This window comes from Ambystoma mexicanum, chromosome 6q (assembly GCF_040938575.1).
Source record: "Ambystoma mexicanum isolate Mex_15411 chromosome 6q, UKY_AmexF1_1, whole genome shotgun sequence".
In the NCBI taxonomy this organism is placed as follows: Eukaryota; Metazoa; Chordata; class Amphibia; order Caudata; family Ambystomatidae; genus Ambystoma; species Ambystoma mexicanum.
Genome location: NC_090937.1, coordinates 1,471,761,790 through 1,471,779,701, shown reverse-complemented (window position 1 = coordinate 1,471,779,701; position 17,912 = coordinate 1,471,761,790). Strand labels below are relative to the sequence as shown.

The window sequence follows — 17,912 nt, the reverse complement described above, 5'->3', positions numbered from 1 at the left end:
CTTCACAGCACAGCTTTTCACTGCCTCCTGCCCCCACAAAGTGTCTTACTTAATACTGCATACACTGTCTCCGCCACTCTGCAATTGTCTAGAATATTCCAGTGACCCACTTCTTGCCTATTTACTGTATATTTTGTACACATATGTACTCCTATATACTGCATCGTATGGTCATAAGTAATGAGATACCCTGCAAATTTCAATTATTAACTGCTTCATGCCTTTGTAGTATAGCCCAATTTGCCATCGATAACTATTGAGTGCCATCGCAATTGAGCTAATTCACCTATGTATGTACATTGGTGCGAGTTCGGCAGACTGCTATATTAGCCTGTTCTAACAATTGGCCCACTGTAATCCTAGACCATCTCCAACTCTCAATTTGCAGCCTTCAACATTCTAGTATGCTAAACTGTAACAACTGTGTAGTTTCCAAGTCACTCAACTGACCCTAGCATAACACATACGGTGCCTTGCCAAGAGATGTTCATGTTCCTCCCAATTATATCGTACCTTCCGATCTTGCTCAGCTCCATGCTCCTGCCTACCACAGCCACTAAAGACCTTGACGCAACGCCCAGGACTCCTAATCGATGTCCCTGAGACTATCTTCATCTGACAGTATACCACCCTGCGCATTCCTACCCTCCTGCCTTCAAGCAGTATCCAAACCTATGCTCACTAGACCATCTACGCTAAACAATCCTGAGCACAGCAGCAGGGCTTCACTGGGCAAACCAACGGTCCAGGAGTTGCAGCAGGCGTCTCTTCCAAGTAGTTCTTCGGATTCCTTTGTCCAGTGGTCGGCTCTGCCTTCCAAGCCACTAAGCCTCGCCTTTTATGCAGGTTTCTCCCATTCGTTCCAGCTTAGCAGCCAGTCAAACAGCAGGGTGGCTGTCCTTGCCGAACAGCGAGCCGGCCAATCACCTTTGGGTGCATTCCTTTAACCAAGGTGATTGAGCACAGTGAGTTTTGGGCACCTCCCTTATTTCCTGCCCCCGCCAGACATACTGGAGCCAGATGAGGGCTTCACCAGTGAATCCTGCCAAAGACAAAACGAACAAAGGGACCAAACCTGGTTTGGCACGCAGAGTAAATCTCAAGAAGGACCATTCCACAAAGAAATGGCAAAAAAATAAGACCAGGGCCATTTTGACAAAAATGGCACCCTTGGGTGCTTTAATGCAGTTGCGAACGCAGCCTGCGGTAAAGGCACACCATGGTAGAAAAAACAAAATCACTGCCACCAGCCATTCAGTTAGGAAAGGGTAACAAAAATGTTACATGAGAAGTTAGACAAAAAGGAGATACTAGGTTACCCCTGCAGCACCCTATTGTAAGAGAATGTGTGCTGGGTCTAGAAAGTTACAAATGTAAATAAAGTCAATTTCACTTCACTGCTCTGGGAAACAGTAGTTTATGCCAGAGAAGGCATTTAAACCTTGGGGAAATAAAATATACTTACCTGTGTCACTGCACTAAAGGTGCAGTGTGCCACAATGTAAAAAGATGATGCCTATGGAGTTTGTCAGACTCAACAACCAAAAAGAAACAGTACAAAAATCACATCAAAATACGAGAGTGGGAAAAAGGGCCTCACTCTCTCCAGGTTAAAAAAAACAAAGTATTGGCACATTTCTGCCTAACACACATGCATAACATTTACCACAATGTTATCTGGAATTGGGGTTTCTGCTGACCTCACTGGTTTTAAACCAGAGGTTTTAAACTGACCAGGTTTCCCATGGGGTTTACCCTTCTTATGTTAGTGAACATCTTTCTTGAGCTTCTTCCCCCTCACCAGTCTTGTGAGTGGCCCCAGAATCCTTGTGAGTGGCCCTGTTGGCAACACACAAGTCAGTAGCCTTTGATAACCTTTTGGGATCAATCTCATTTGAGTCAGCCAAGTGCTGTCTGAGCTCAGGAGAGCAGGCATCAAACCTAGATTCTAATAAAAACAGATTTCACATTCCTACAAAGGTGTTCACTTTGTAACCCATAACCCAACAATCTAAGTTTTTCAAACATTCACACACCCAGGTAGCTTAAGGGGTGCCATCAGTCTTTCTGAGGGTCCTAAAAGTCTCAAGGTACTAGGATGGAGTCTTCCCAAATCTGGCTATTAAGGCCAGCTTTACATTTTCATGTGTTTCTTAGGCCCTCTCAATTTGCTTGTGGCATCACTTGCAACTGAGGGAGACTAGACAAAAGCGAGGGAATTGAAGCATTCCCTCTGAGACCCTGAAGCCCAGTATGTTGGGGAGAATTCTCATAAATGTGCTAATTCCCTTCACCTTAGAGAGCCCTGAGCAACTTTGCTGGATTTTTTGACGACTATTTTTTTTAACCTGGAAAGTGTGAGAGCCTTTTTCCCCCCACACTTGCATGTATTTTGATGTCCGTTTTACTCTTGTGTTCTTTGATTATGGAGTTTTAGACAACTCCATAGGCATCATCTTTTCATGTGTGTTACACAGCATCCTCAGTGCAGTGACACATGGAAGCCTTTCTAGGCTGTCCCAAGGTTTAAATACCTCATCTGTGATAAACTACTGTTTCCCAGAGAATGTAAGGTTAAATTGACGTTACTAGTCTTTTTAAATTCCTAGGCCCAGCACACACTATCTTCCTATAGAGTGCTGGAGGGGTAACCTAGTATCCCCTGTGTCTAGAACCTCATGTAGCAGTCAAATGCCACCCTTTCCTATCAATATGGCTGGTGGTAGTGGTTTTACAACTATCATGATTTTTCCCGAACACGAACACCGGTAGCTAAAAATCGCGTTAGCCACGTTATTCAAGATGGCGCCTTAAGCCCCTTTGTTTGAATGGGTACCGGTCTTTTTGCCATTTCTTTTTGGAAAGGTCCTTCTAGAGGTTGTCTCTGCATGCCAAACCAGGCTTGGTCCCTTTATTCCTACGCTTTTGGAGGGCTTCAGGACTGAAGAGCGTCTCTGGTACCCGAGTGTCTGGGGTGGGCAGGAAGTGAGGGCGGTGCCCGAAACTCCCTGTTCTTAGTCTTCTAGGAGACCCGAATGAACTCTGGCGTGATTGGATGGCTGACTCTCCGGCAAGGACAGCCACCCTGCTGGGTGAGTGGCAGATAGGCTGGAATGCATGGAAGGAAACTGGATAAAAGGCGAGTCTCTTGGCTTGGAAGGAAGAGTCGACCACTGGAACGAAAGAACCGAAGACGAGCTGGTGCAACTACTGGACCGTTGGTTTGCCCGGTGGAGCCCTGCTGCAGGTCCGAATCGCCAAGTTCATCTTGACAGAAGCCCCTTCAAGGACATCTTCTTCCTTTGAGTTGGTGGGACCAATCAACTCGCAAGCCACCTGGATACCATTCTCAGAGCTGGTTAGGATTAAACAGGGGGAAGGACACCAGCTTGTGTGCTTGAAGGAACAGCAACCTGAATCAAAGAATTGCCAATTTGCCAGCTTTGTGACTAGTCCCTGTGCAGGGGTCCCCCGACATCCTCTCTCTTGTCCCCACGACAGGCTCAGGAACAGCGAGATCTGCAGGAACAGAAGTCTTCAGCTGCATCTTTTTCTTCAATATAAGGTACTGCGAAAACCCGATGGAGAGAACTTACCTCTCACTGAGAAAGTACATACAACTTTGGCAACTTGCAGGCCTAGTCAGCTTGTGACCCGACATACAAACTTTTCTACCGTGAACTACTTCTAAGAACTGTGGCAAAGACTTTTCCGTTTTAAATACCAGAACCGTTTTTACCTTTACAAGACTTTAGTCCATTGACTTTGGCCTACCTATTGCATTGAATCAACTCCTCTGGTGAACAAACTATTTGCACTGGTTTAGAGTACTTGTAATATTAGTTTTCTTAACTTATGCCTTTTTGCTCCTACTTCAATGCAATTTTGCTCCTACTTCAAGGGAGTTCAACTGCTTAGAATTCAGTATTATAATATAATTTGTGTGTGATGTTGGTTGCCCTATTGAGTGAATGCTTTACAAATGATTGTGTAATAACTTAAGAAGTGTTTTTTTTTTTTTAGCAAGAAACCTTGAGTCCAAGAGTCTATCTGAAAACCTGTCATTGTAGACCTTTGTGTAACACCCTTACAAGCTCACATTCCCTCTTGAGATAAGCCCGACTGCTCAGCTCGCTACCAAAAACCGTGTGGTACAGACTTGGTTTGCTTACACCTGTAGTCATATTTGTGTGTGTAGTGGTCCCAGAGGGTACTGCATGCAAACTCTGCCTAACAGCATTCTACTCAACAGCATACAACCAATCCAAAATATCAACTGTCACATCATACATACTTACTGCTTCTTTGGTCAGGTGAGGCCTCTTGGGGCTGGAAGACCTAGAGGACCCTGGTAGGGAAGCAGATTCAACAGACAATCTTCATACCCAGTGCATGCTGCATTTCCATTTCCCTGATTCTGATGTCTGGTTTCTCTTTGAGCATCTAATCTTTTGGCTTCCAGCTCAATTCTCTTAATCTCAAGAGAAACAAATTCTGGGCTCAATGTTGGACCTTATGGGGTCCCAGTGGACATGGTTTGAGGCAAAAGGACAGGCTGCGGCAAAGAGGTTTCTAACCTGAGACTCATCTACCTCCCCTGACTCCCATTCCAGATTGGAGTTAGACTCTAAACTGTCATCCTCATCATTTTCCACATTTCTTGTGTTAGTAGTTGTTACAGGGCTACTACCCAAACTTTGGGGATTCAACAACCTTGTAATCCACTCATTTTCCTTTCCTTTTACAGAAAGATTCCTGACTTTACCCATTTCGTTCAGCTGATCTACTTTAAAAATTATCAAGGCTTCCTGAATGAGGATTATCCATATTTGGCATGTTACAACTGCTTTTTACTTTCTGATGGAGCTTAGCCTTGTGGGGGTTTAGTTGAACACAAGCAAAGCAAAATACTCAATGTAAAAACTCTACACAAATATCCTCACCGTCTGCCACCAGTGTTAAGCAACATTGTATGTAGTAGCCCTGTGGGAGACTACACCAGTCTTGTTCTCTCTACAATAGGTAACGCAACCTTTGGTATAGGCCTGTTCTACACAAGTTGGTGGAGTGACTGAGCAGCCAGGGATATCTCAAGAGGGGTCAATGTGAGCTGTAGAGGTGCAACAGAGTCACAGTGACATTTCAAACATTTATACTCAAGGTTTCTTATTAAAATAATCATTTATTAATTTTCAGTTTTAAAATAAGCCTCCTTTAGAAAGGGGAACATGCAGCAATAAAATACATTTAGAAAAAAAAAAAGTAATGAAATAAGTAGATACCTTTTTTGGATGTCGCACACACACTTCCTACACCCTGAGGTGACTTCATTTGCTAGGACACTGTGGACATTGATATATCACTTTAACACTTAATGCAATACTCAGGTTGTGGAAAAAGCAATCGGTTAGAGATGGAAACAAAGGTTAACAAGTTTCTCCAAGCAGGTTAGCACGTCACAATCCCCCAATGAAATATAGGTTAACCCTTTCCCAGCTATACATGTAACTTATGTATGACTTTTTGAGGGTCTTAGGCAAGATTGTATGCAGTACCCTTGGGGTGCACTACAACAACCCTGACCTCCTGATATAGGAACCCAACCTATGTTATAAGTCTGTACTACACAGGGTGGTAGTGTGATGAGCAGCCCGGCAAGAGGGGTCAATGTGAGCAGCAGGGGAGTTCCACAGAGATTCACAGTGACAAGTATTCAAATACACTCTTATACACAAGGTTTCTTGATTAAATAATTATTAATTTATTGAACAGTCTGTTTGAGTAAGCCTTCAGAAGGGGCAACATAATAATAACACACAAATACACTCCAAAAGATATACTCTTAGTTTCTCTAAATCAGCAAATACCCATTTGGGATGGCACACAGACTTCCTACACCCTCAGGTGACTTAAACAAGGACACTGTGGACATTAATATATCACATTTAGAGCAATACTTAGGAGTATGTAAAAGAAAAAGGCTGCTAGAACACAAGAGAAAACTAATATTCTGAAGCAGGTAAGTACTTTTGGTAACCCCCCAATGCGTTAACCCTTTCCTGAAAATAAAGGGCCAAACACCAAGTCAGAAGGAAGAAGAGTCATTCGGGGAACCAGGCCAGGCCAAAGTCAATTGGACAGAAGTCTAGGTGAGCTGAAGCACTTCTTACAGGTAGGTAAAAGTCTTGCACAATGTTTTAGAAGTCTTTGTAGAAAAGAAGAAATCAAAGTAAGGCCACAAGCTGATTAGGCTTGTGAGGTAAAGAAGCTGTTAGCAATTCTACAGAAGCAACCCAGACAAGCCTCAACTGAGATCAAATAAGGCTACCACAACAAGAGGTAAGTTCTTAGACTGTACAGTACCTTTGGTTAGAAGAACTCGTTCCAGCTGGCTTCTGTTCCTGTGTGGCTCTGCAGATCCTGTTCCTATGCCTCAGTCGTGGGGACCAGAGGGAGGACTTCTGGGGACTCCTGCAACTCAATTGCAAGGTCGGCGATAGAAAAGGACCAACTTCTATTGAGTGGCACTTCGCGGTTTCAGCTCCTCCTGTCTCAGCAAATAGCACCACCGCGGACTCTTGGCTGTGGAGATATCCCTTGCATCTGGGGTCCAACACTCTTGATATGGCTCAGGCTCGGTCAGTCCTGCTTCCTGGGAGTCCAGAGGATCTTCCTGGAGCTTTTGGCCAACTTAAAAGCAACACACAATCTGGTGTCCCTCTCCCTGGCTCTTCGGTTCCAGCAGCAGCAGCAGCAGCAGCAGCAGCTGATATGCAACCAGCTTCGAAAGGATGTCCAAACAGGCTTACTTTGGAGTTGATTGGTCCCACCAACTCAAGGGGAGAAATCGTCCTTGCAGGGCTTTTCAAGTCGAGGCGAATTCAGAGCTTCGGCACAGCAGCAGGGCTTCACCGGGCAAACCAACGGTCCAGGAGTTGGAGCAGGCGTCTCTTCCAAGTAGTTCTTCGGATTCCTTCGTCCAGTCGTCAACTCTGCCTTCCAAGCCAAAAAGCCTCCACTTTTATGCAGGTTTCTCCCCTTCATTCCAGGCTAGCAGCCAAACAGCAGGGTGGCTGTCCTTTCCGAACAGCGAGCCGGCCAATCACCTTTGGGTGCATTCCTTTAACCAAGGGGATTGAGCACAGGGAGTTTTGGGCACCTCCCTCATTTCCTGCCCCCGCCAGACATACTGGAGCCAGATGCGGGCTTCACCCGTGAATCCCGCCAAAGACAAAAATGAACAAAGGGACCCAACCTGGTTTGGCACGCAGAGTAAATCTCAAGAAGGACCTTTCCACAAAGAAATGGCGAAAAAAAGACTACTGGGGCTATTTTGACAAAAATGGCACCCTTCGGTGCTTTACTGCAGCTGCAAACGCAGCCTGCGGTAAAAGCACACCACGGTAGTTAAAAGTAAACCACTGCCACCAGCCATTTATCGAGGAAAGGGTAACATGTTAGAGAGAATTCTCATAAATGTGCCAATTCCTCCCACCTTAGAGCTCTCCAGCTCTTTTGCTAAACTTTGGGACTTTGGTCTTTTCAATTCAATGTGTTTTCGGTGTGCGTTTCCTTTGGTTATGGAGTAACCAACTCCATGGGCATCATCTTTTTCATTTGTGTCACACAGCACCCTCAGTGCAGTTACACAGGGAAGCCTTTCAGGCTTTCCCAAGGTTTAACTACCTTCTCTGGGATAAACTACTATTTCCCAGAGTAAGTAAAAGTGAAATTGACTTTACTAGTCTTGTAAATTCTTAGATCCTGCACACCCTACCTTACAATAGAGTGCTGGAGGGGTTACTTAGTATCCTCTGTGTCTAGTTACTCATGTAGCATTCAAATGCTACCCTTTCCTCTCGAAATGGCTGGTGGCAGTGGTTTTACAACAAACTACCATGATTTTTCCCGACCGCAAACTGTTCGCAGCTCCGGTAACGTCAAATCGCGGGAGCCAGGTTTTTCAAGATGGCGCAGAAGCCTCCTTTGTTAAAACAGGTCCCAGTCTTCTTTTTTCACCATTTCTTTGTGGAAAGGTCCTTAAGAGTTTTTCTCTGCGTGCCAAACCAGGTTTGGTATCTTTATTCATACGCCTTTGCTGGGCTTCTGGAGTGAAACCCGCCTCTGGCTCCAGAGTGTCTAGGGTAGGAAGTGTGCGTTACGCTCACCTGGCTACCAGTGGGGCGTTGATCGGAACTGGACAGCTGCGGTCTCCACCAACGTGACACGTAGTGCAGAGATGACAGATTGGAATGGCCCGCCTAATTTCGTCTGCTTGATCCGTAGAAGTATTTTCCTGAAAGTGGAGAAAGGGAATTAGCCACCCGTGGATTGGAGTGATAACACCCCACTGTTCTTCCCACTAATCACCTCCGATATCTCCTTTCATAGTCTCACCTTATGTTTATAAAAGATGAGCTCTCCGTCCTGCGTGGAATGCAGGGGCACGTCGGTAGCCAGTTACTTCACTGGTCCGAAGGAGTTGGGAGAGTTCCAGACCAATATTGACTCAGGTTCCTGGCGAGGAACCGTAAGTATATAGTTCGTAAGAGTTCAAAAAGTTTGATATTCACTCGTCTGATTCCTTTTATCTTGCAGCTTGACCCAAGAGAATATTGCCTCGTGGCAGCTGGTAGCGTTCAGGTAACTGTTTAATCTGTTGCTTTCCCTCCTTTTACAGATGCGGCGTGAGAAATTATGACGTCTTGATGAATAATGCCTCCGGCGGTAAAATCAGGTAAGTCTATGGTGGTAACAGAGATTGCCTTTGTTTATTCTCTCGGCTCAACTTGCTGTTCTTTTGTCCCCCTTAGGTGACAGAGTTCGGCGAAGATGTGATGGAGATTGCGGCGGATCGTGGAGGTGCTGCGAAGGCTGGTGAGAATAGCGCGGTGCTACAGCTGGCGATGCAACGCGTATCGAATTAATGTCTTTCCTGGTTTGAAGGCGCGATGGATCCGGAATCAGGTGAGGAATAGAAGTAACGTTCTTGTTCTAATCTTTCCTCCTTCTTCCCCTTTTTTCTAGGAGCTCCTGACTCGAGGCAGGCGTGGCAGAAGGCTGGATGCTGACTTGCAGGCATGGTGAGCGTTACGCTTCAAGATGCAGAATAACGTGAAGCGTGTGCTGCTCATCGGGCGTGGTTTAAATAGCCTTCAAAAGTAGTCCCAGGTAAGAAGTTCCCCAAAGACCACACCCGAGTAAGAAAATAGTCCCTGAAGTAAATTAGTTCCCTTCAGGCTTTGTTGGCTTGGATTCTTAGCAGCATGGTCTGCATGAGGTAAGTGTAAGCATATGAGCCTGGCGCCTGTGGCGCCAGGCCTGCCCCTTCTATGAGCCTGGTGCCTACGGCGCCAGGACTGTACCCAGATGGTCCCTAGCCGGGGCTGCTGGGCTTTTTCTAATCATCTGGATGCCTGCTCCCGGGACTGATGGGCCTGGTCCGGATGCCCGGGGGTAGGCATCATGACAGTGTGGGAGATGCCCAAAACTCCAAGTGCTTAGTCTGCTAGGAGACCCAAATGCACTCTGATGATTGGCTGGCTGACTGTCCGGCAAGAACAGCCACCCAGCTGGGTGACTGGCAGCTAGGCTGGAATGAATGGGAGAGAACTGAATAAAAGGCGAGTCTCTAGGCTTGGAAGGCAGAGTTGACCACTGGACGAAGGAACCGAAGAAGAACTTGAAAAGGACGACTGCTGCAACTCCTGGACCGTTGGTTTGCCTGGTGAAGCTCTGCTGCAGGTCCGAATCGCCAAGTTTGCATCGACAGAGAAGCCCCTGCAAGGACGACTTGGTTGTGGGACCAATCAACTCCAAAGTAAGCCACCCGGACACTCATCTCGGAGCTGGTTGGATTTCCTCAGAGTTGCTGCAGGAAACCTTAGCACCAGGAAGAGGGACACCAGTTTGTGTGTGTTACATTTAAGCCGGCCTAACGCGTTTGGAAGATGCTCCGGACTCCCACGATGCCTGACCGACCGAGCCTGACCCCCCCCTCCAGACACCCCCTCAGCAGAGTGTGGGACCTCAGAAGCAAGGCCAGTCCACCTTGACAGCCAGGACCAGCATGGTTACCAGTGAGGTAGCTGAAACGCGAAACAGCCACTGAAATTTAAGTGTGCCAATTGCAAGCTTTTGCCTGTCCCAGTGCAGGAGTCCCCCGACGTCCTCCCTCTTGTCCCCAAGACGGAGGCCCTGGAACAGCGAGGTCTGCAGGAACAGAAGTCAACAGCTGCATCTTTTGGTTCATTGTAAGGTACTATAAAACAAGACAGAACTTACCTCGCACAGTGAAAGTGCTTAAAACATTTGCAACTCCCAGGCCTAATCAGCTTGTAACCCCACATATGATGATTCTTTTTACAAACTACTTCTAAGAAGTTGTGCAGAGACTTTCATTTACTTACCAGAACTGTTGTATCCTATCCAAGACTTTAGCCCATTGACTTTGCCCTAGCCTATTGAATTGACTCTTCTGGTGGACTTAAAATATTTGCACTGTAAGAATAATTGTAGTCTTTTGTGTTCTGATAACCTTTGCCTTTTACTCTTCTTGAAAAATATTCTGAATGCCAACAGCAAGATATTAATGTCCCCAGCAACCCTTGTTACTAAAGTCACCTGTAGGTGTAGGTGTAGGTGTAGAACGTTACTTCTATTCCTCACCTGATTCCGGATCCATCGCGCCTTCAAACAAGGAAAGACATTAATTCGATACGCGTTGCATCGCCAGCTGTAGCACCGCGCTATTCTCATCAGCCTTCGCAGCACCTCCACGATCCGCCTCAATCTCCATCACACAAACCTTGTCTAACATAAAAATATTACAACTAGACAAAGGGGATACTAAGTAACCCCTCCAACACCCTATTGTAAGATAGTGTGTGCTGGGACTAGAAAGTTACAAAAGGTAAGTAAAGTTAATTTCACTTCACTGCTCTTGGAAACAGTAGTTATCCAAGAGAAAGGTTTTTAAACCTTTGGGAAATCTGAAAGACTTCCCTGTGCCACTGCACTGAAGGTGCTGTGTATCACAATGTAAAACGATGAGGGCTATGGAGCTTGTCAGACTCTGCAACCAAAGAAACAGTGTTCTTATCATAGAAAAAATATGAGTGTGGGAAAAAGGGTCGGTCTCCCTCCAGGTACAAAATCCACTCCTTAAAATCCAGCAAAGGTGCTGGGGGTCTCTAAGGTAGAGAGGAATTTGCACATTTCTGAGAATTCTCCCTAACAGAGGAATAGATAAACACAAAGTCAGAGGGTAAGAAGGGTCTTCATGGAGCCAGGACAGCCAGTGTCAATTGAGCAAAGTCTAGGAGAGCTGAGGCACTTCTTGAAGATAGCACAAAAGTCAAGCACAACGTTCAGGAGTTTTGTTGTAAAAAGAATCACTGCTGGGCCACAAGCTGGAAGGCTTGTGAAAGGCAAAGATGCAAGCAACTCTGCAAAGGGCAGCAAGTGCAAGTCTCCAGTGAGAGCAAGCAAGCCACACACAATAGGCAGGTACCCCTACTTTCACAGTCTGAAGAAAGGGATCCAGCTGGCTTCTGTTCCTGCAGATCCTGTAGTTCCTGGGCCTCAGTCGTGGGGACAAGAGTGAGGATGTCTGGGGGCTCCTGCCTATAATGTGAAGGTCAGCGGCAGCAATGACTTACTCCAGATCAGCAGCCCCTTTGTGGTTTCGGCTACTTGCAAATAGCACCACTGTGGTTCTTAGACACCTTGTGGGCTCCCCTTGCTTCTGGGGTCGAGCACTGTTGAGGTGGCTCAGGCTTGGGTAGGAGTCCGGAGGATCTTCCTGGAGCTTGGGTCCCGTTAAAAAGCAATGCACTCGATTCTGATGTTCCTGTCCCCCGGTTCCCGCAGCAGCAAAGTAGTACAGCCAGCAAGGAGAGGAGTTCTAGTCAAGTTAGTCTTGGGGTCAGTTGGTCCCACCAACTGAAGGGAAGAAGTCTTCCGTTCCGGGCTTCTATAGTCTATTCGAAATTTGGAGCTTCAGCACTGCAGAAGGGCTTCACCTGGCAAACCAACGGTTCTAGCGGGCGCAGAAAGCTTTTCTTCCAAATTCCTGTTTGGTTCCTTCCTCCAGTGGTCGACTATGCCTTCCTTGCAAAAGACCTTGCCTTTTATGCAAGTTTCTCCCACTCATTCGCAGCCTAGCTGTGACTGACAGCAAGGTGGCTGTCCTCCCAAGGACAGCCAGCCAATCACCTTTGGGTGCATTTCTGTAACCAGGGAGACTAAGCACAGGGAGTTTCGGGAACCTCCCTCGCTTCCTGCCCTGCCAGACACGCTGGAGCCAGAGTCGGGCATCACCCGTGAATCCAGCCAAAGTCAAAACAAAGGGACCAAACCTGGTTTGGCGTGCAGAGTAAATCTCAAGAAGGACCTTGCAAACAAGAAATGGCGAAAAAGACGACCAGGGCCATTTTGACAAAATGGGCACCCATGGGTGCAATACTGCAGCGGTAAAAAACACACAATGGTAGGAAAATGAAACCACTGCCACCAGCCATTAATTGCAGTGAGTGTAACAAACATTTTTAGATGAGAAGGTAGACAAAGGACATACTAAGTAACTCCCCATCACTCCACACAAGATGGTGTGTGCTGGGTCTACAAAGAGAAAAAAAAGTAAAGTCAATTTCACTTTACTGCTCTTGGAAACAGTAGTTTATCCAAGAGAAGGTAGTTTAACCTTAGCAGAAATCCAAAGGACTTCTCTGTGACACTGCACTGAAGGTGCTGTTTCAAATGCAAAAATGAAGATGCCTATGGAGTTTGTCAGACTCCAAAACCAAAAGAAACACATGGTCCAAATCAAAGAAAAATACACAAGAGTGAGAAAAAGAAGGTCTCACTCGCTCCAGGATAAAAATTAAAAGTCCAAAAGTCCAGCAAATGAGCTGGGGGGTCTCGAAGGTATAAGGGAATTAACACAGAAAAATTCTCCCCAACAGGTTCCCACTCACACTCAGGAACATGGAGAAATAATCCCCAAGCCCAGCAAAAAGTGCTGGGGGGCTCACAGTGGAGTGAGATTTAGCATAGAAATGAAAATGTAACTTAACTAAATATTATTTACCCTAGCAGCTTTCACATGCAGCAAATGCCTCTTGGTGGCCAGTTTTCCAAAGCCGTAATGACTGCGAGTGCTTGTAATGGGAATTACCCCATTACCTCCCAATATTAAGAACTGTAAAAAAAAAAAAAATAAGACACTTACCTTGGCACCACTTGAGTTGAGAAGATTTCTGAGGAAGCCAGAACCATTGCTGGGGACAGGACTCAGAATTGCACTGTTAAATGTATTTAGTGATGTTCCACCTTTACTCCAACTGGCAAATGATTTGCTTTCGGTTTTTGGAGTAGATAACAGCAATTTTTCTATTTCAGAAGGAAAATGGAACAATAGAAAATAGATTAAACGGAGATGACCATAGGGTACATGTGCAGTTCGATAAACTACCATTTTGACAGAACATGTGAAGTTTGTTCACTCCAGAAAAATGTGGAGGTCTCTCTCAATCGTGTGTAGATATATGCACACGTATGTCAAAACACATACTTCAACCTGAAGCACACAGCAGTCAACTATAAGTTTAAACATCCTCAGGAACGACACTGTGGCTACAAGCAGTGCAGTGCACATGGATGGCATGTCTATATGAAGTAAAATACCAAAATAAAAAATAAAAAGTTATGTAGGTTATACTGTATTCCTAGTGCATATTCTTTCCACCATTCTCAACCCCGAACATACAATTGAAGAGGGTGGGCACATGCTGCCATGCCTGATCCAACGACGTGCATGCAGTCAAGGCATAATCCACCAGTCTTTATTATAGCACTTAGAATGGGGTGATTCTAAAAGGGAAAGATGTATGGAGGAAATATAGTCCTTTTCTCCATCCTTCTGGGAGGTTTTGAAGCACCCAAATAGGATGGATGTAGCACTGCTAGCCCAAACTAAGCGAAGGCCCAACAGCAGGGTCCATGGAATAGTGTCAGCAGGCTGCATTTTTGGGTGTCAAAGTCCCCATTAGGACCGATTCTCTATACTCTGGCCTGGTGGACAAACGTATAGAAGGCCAAGCTAATATAGGGACGGACAACTCTGGGAGCTGTAGCCAAACCAGTTCAGGGTAGGTGGAAAAGTGGTCTAGGCAAAGTCTCAAGAGGTGGTGAGCTTGTAAGGGGTCCTCAATAAGTACACTGTGCAAAGTTAGGGATTACACTTAGACAATCAGTTACAATAATACTTAATTATTTATGGCCATATCACTTTTTTTTTTAAGACTCCTCCAGTCAACCAAGCATTGAGCTGCACTCTCCACAGGGAAAAATCACATTCCAGTTTTGTTTTCAAACCATTATTTCTTTAATTGCCTCCAAAAATCATGTATTTATGGTTAAGTTGCTAAATCCATAGGAGGAGCACTTTTTGGGCGGCTTATAACTTTGCTCCCCCTGGACGAATCCTCACCAAACATTGCACAAAATGTATATGGCACACTGAATTTTTTGAAATGTTTGGTGAGATTTGGTCAAGAGGGGGCAAAGTTATAGGGGGGTCCCAAAATGTCTTTTTTCCCCATAGACATAATGGGGAAAAAAGCTTTGCTCACCCTACAGACCAAACCGCTAAACGGATTTTCACCAAATTTGCGGCAGGAGTGGCAGCTTGTTAATTTGGTGCAAATCCACCTTGTAGTTTATTTTTTTGAAAACAACCAAAATGTAAATTAAAAAAAAATTAGTGATATCTGTGTCCGCTGACTCACTTCCCTGTTCGGTCCATGGACTGGCCTCTGATTGGCAAAAAATGTGCGGACTTGTGTGGTCTGTGGACATCGGGACGCGCTCGCTGATTAGCTGGTAGGAAATTGTGAAATGTGTTGGTTTTCCTGAAACGCCTGCCAGCTTGGATCCGCAGACTTTTTGGGGTATGCGGACAGCGCAGTGAAAACATTAAAAAAAGCAGCATTTCACTTGTCAAACTACTCAACAATCTCTGCGGATGTGAAGGGGGGGGTGAGGATTGGATATGGCCATAAGAAGCCACAAAATGTTTTTTTTCATCCCCCGAAAGTCTGCAAACACTCCAGATGTCCTGGGGCAGTCTTATGGTGTTCGCGGACACTTCAGATGTCCTAGGACATCTGTGCCTATTTCTGCAGGGTTGGGGAAAAGCATTTTTTTGGATGGCTTATAACTTTTGCTCCACTCAGTGAAACTGCATGTAATTTTGCAATTTTATTCTAGGACTAATCCCGAATGGTTTTGCAAAGTTTTGTGGGATTCTGTCAAGAGGGGCAAAATTAGAGGTGGGGTCCCAAAATATTGTAAAGGCATAAAAATGTGGTGTCATTCGACAAATTTGCATAACATTTGGCAAAACGATTTTGGATCTAGAAATAAATGGTTTACTAAAGATTGGTGTGATTTTCTCAAGAGGGGGCGAAATTAGAGGGGGGGTCTCAACATTTTTAGATGGTTTATAACTTTGTTGCTATTTGACGAACGTGGAAAAAAGGTTTTGAGAAAGATTATAGACCCAACCTTCAATGTTTGTGTAAAGACTGAATGGATTTTGTCAAGTGGGGGCTAAGTTATATGACTAGTTATTGTATGTACATAAAAAAATAAAACATGGGTGGATATCGAGGAAACTCTTGAGGAGCATTGGCAAGGACATTAAAGCATGGTTTTGCAAATGTGCCAGTGTTTTATTTTTTGACACGTGTAATAACCTAGGTACAAAAAAATAGTCATATACCTTTGGTGACTGAGGTATAGCCTGGGGCCGTGGGCAATTGCCAGATTGTCTGGGTCATGGCATAAGGTCATGACGCAGACAATCTGGCTACTGGCTAGGGACGAAAAATTGTGTTAAAGTGGCTATGTCTACCTGGGACCGGCTATGTGGTAAAGTTATTCAAAGGTAGGAAAGGTTTCAAAGGGAAAAGAAGTGCTTGTGGTAAAATGTTCATAGGGTTTTGCAGGCTGCCATGGCAAGGGAAGAGGGGCTGTGTACGGAGCCCCGCCTTCTATTTCCATGTTGGATGTCTTGGAAAAGGATTTTCCTTCCTACAGTGGGAAATGTTATCACCCTTTTTTGTTGGTATTTTAGCACCCTGGGATCCCGCTTTGGGAACCAGGGAGGTGCTAATGGCCTTTATCCCCTATTTCAGGGGCTGCAATGGACGATAATGGTCCATAGCCCTCCTTATGTATTTATTTATAACGCACAAATACCCGCAGACATCAGTTTGTGTGGTTACAGTATTTGTTAAAGAAGATGAGGTGGAGGAAGAAAGCTTACAACTTGCTGAGAAAAGAACTACCTTTCTGAGAGCATTGTGGTCATTGGATTTAGTGTGGCAGCGCATGGAGGTGGTCCCGTAGGAGTACTGTCCAGGTAGTCTGCAACTAATTGCACTCAGTGCATTTCACTTTGGTAGCTTTAGCCTTTGGTACACTCCCAACAGGAGCAAAGAACTGGCACACCCATGATTCGATCTTGGTGCTAGAAGTAAGCACTTCCTCTACCTCATCTTCTTGGTCCTCTTCATGGTCTTTGATAGTACTGCGCTTTGTTTGTTGTGAAGGTCCTCCAGCTGGTGGTGGTGGTGGCTCTTGAAGAGGAGGGATGGCAATAACTGATGCCTTTTTTAAGATAAAGAGCAGTTTTGAAAAGTCTTCCAAGTTTGTACTATGTACTAGATTGGTAATGGACGAGTACGAAAAGGTGTAGGTGTGCAAGGGAAATTTTGAAGTTGAAAGTTCCTAGATCAGTAGAAAATACAGTTCCGAACTGTCCACGAAGAACGGATCTTATTGTGAAGTGCGGAAGGGTTCTCAGACACGTCATCAAGCCGCGCGCCAGCATATGGTCATGTGGCACTGCTCGGAAGGTCCGCAATGAAGTCAGATGCATTTATGATGTCATCTTTGATGTACTGCATGTAAGTCTCATCAGTGCACGGTGGTGGCGCGAGTTATGGTTGCTTAATTTACCATAACTGGCGAATTTCAGGGGTTTTTCGATTTTACTTGCCTTGGATCCGTTTTGCCATTCTGAAAACTATATATAGGATTTACTTACCTTGAATAAGCTATGTGCCTTCTTAAATAAGTATTTCTCAAAGTCTTACTTTCCTTAGAAACTGTCTCGCAGTTCTAATAGAAAGTAGGTACATAAACTTACCTGGGAATTGGGTTCCTCTCTTCCCAAAAGTAATGCTGTTGTTTAACTTTATTATTCCTGTTCGGATAATTGTACGAGTGTCAGGTCTTGCTTGCCCCGACTTGCTGTTAGCCTGTCCAGAATAAGTCTGCCTAGGTCATACTTACCTTTTAGGCTGCTGGTAGCCCTTTACTAAAGAATATAGGTTTTACTTGCATTGTATAACTGCGTTATCCTTAAATAAGTTAATTATTGCTTCCCTTGGTCTGAACTAAAAAGCAACTGAAATTAATATTACACCCCAAGATTCAACTCCCCTAGAATAACAGTTATCCTGAATCAGAGTTATAGCCGTTTTACTATTCCTAGATTAAGTGTTCCACTATTCTGAAAAGTATATTGTCCAGTTGACTTACTGTGTGATTTCTTGCTGAGCCACATGGTACAATCGATAGTGTTTACTACCATGGTGTTACTGCATGTAATACACCAATAACTATTGGTCTCAACTTCCCTAGAAGTACGGTTAGGTGTTCAAGTAAGGTTATATGCTTTGGTCTGTGCACCTTCATGCATAGTGTTATGTTTTTATAATTGTGGTTATATATAATGTGATAGTACTCACCCCCCCCCCCCGCCCACCCCTCTCAAGATTTAGCTAGGCCTACTTGTATTAAAATTGAAGTGTTTCAGTGTTTCTTTGGACCATTTATTTTTA

General features: G+C 44.9%; 1 protein-coding gene across 1 annotated transcript in view; it reads right to left on the bottom strand.

Annotated features, from left to right (window-relative positions):
• KDM3A (lysine demethylase 3A) overlaps positions 1-17,912 on the bottom strand; it is a 331,646-nt gene that overhangs the window by 174,865 nt on the left and 138,869 nt on the right. Inside the window, exon 17 of the mRNA XM_069632181.1 lies at positions 13,232-13,392. Within this exon, the coding sequence (XP_069488282.1) occupies positions 13,232-13,392 (161 nt within the window). The remainder of the gene's footprint in view (positions 1-13,231; positions 13,393-17,912) is intronic.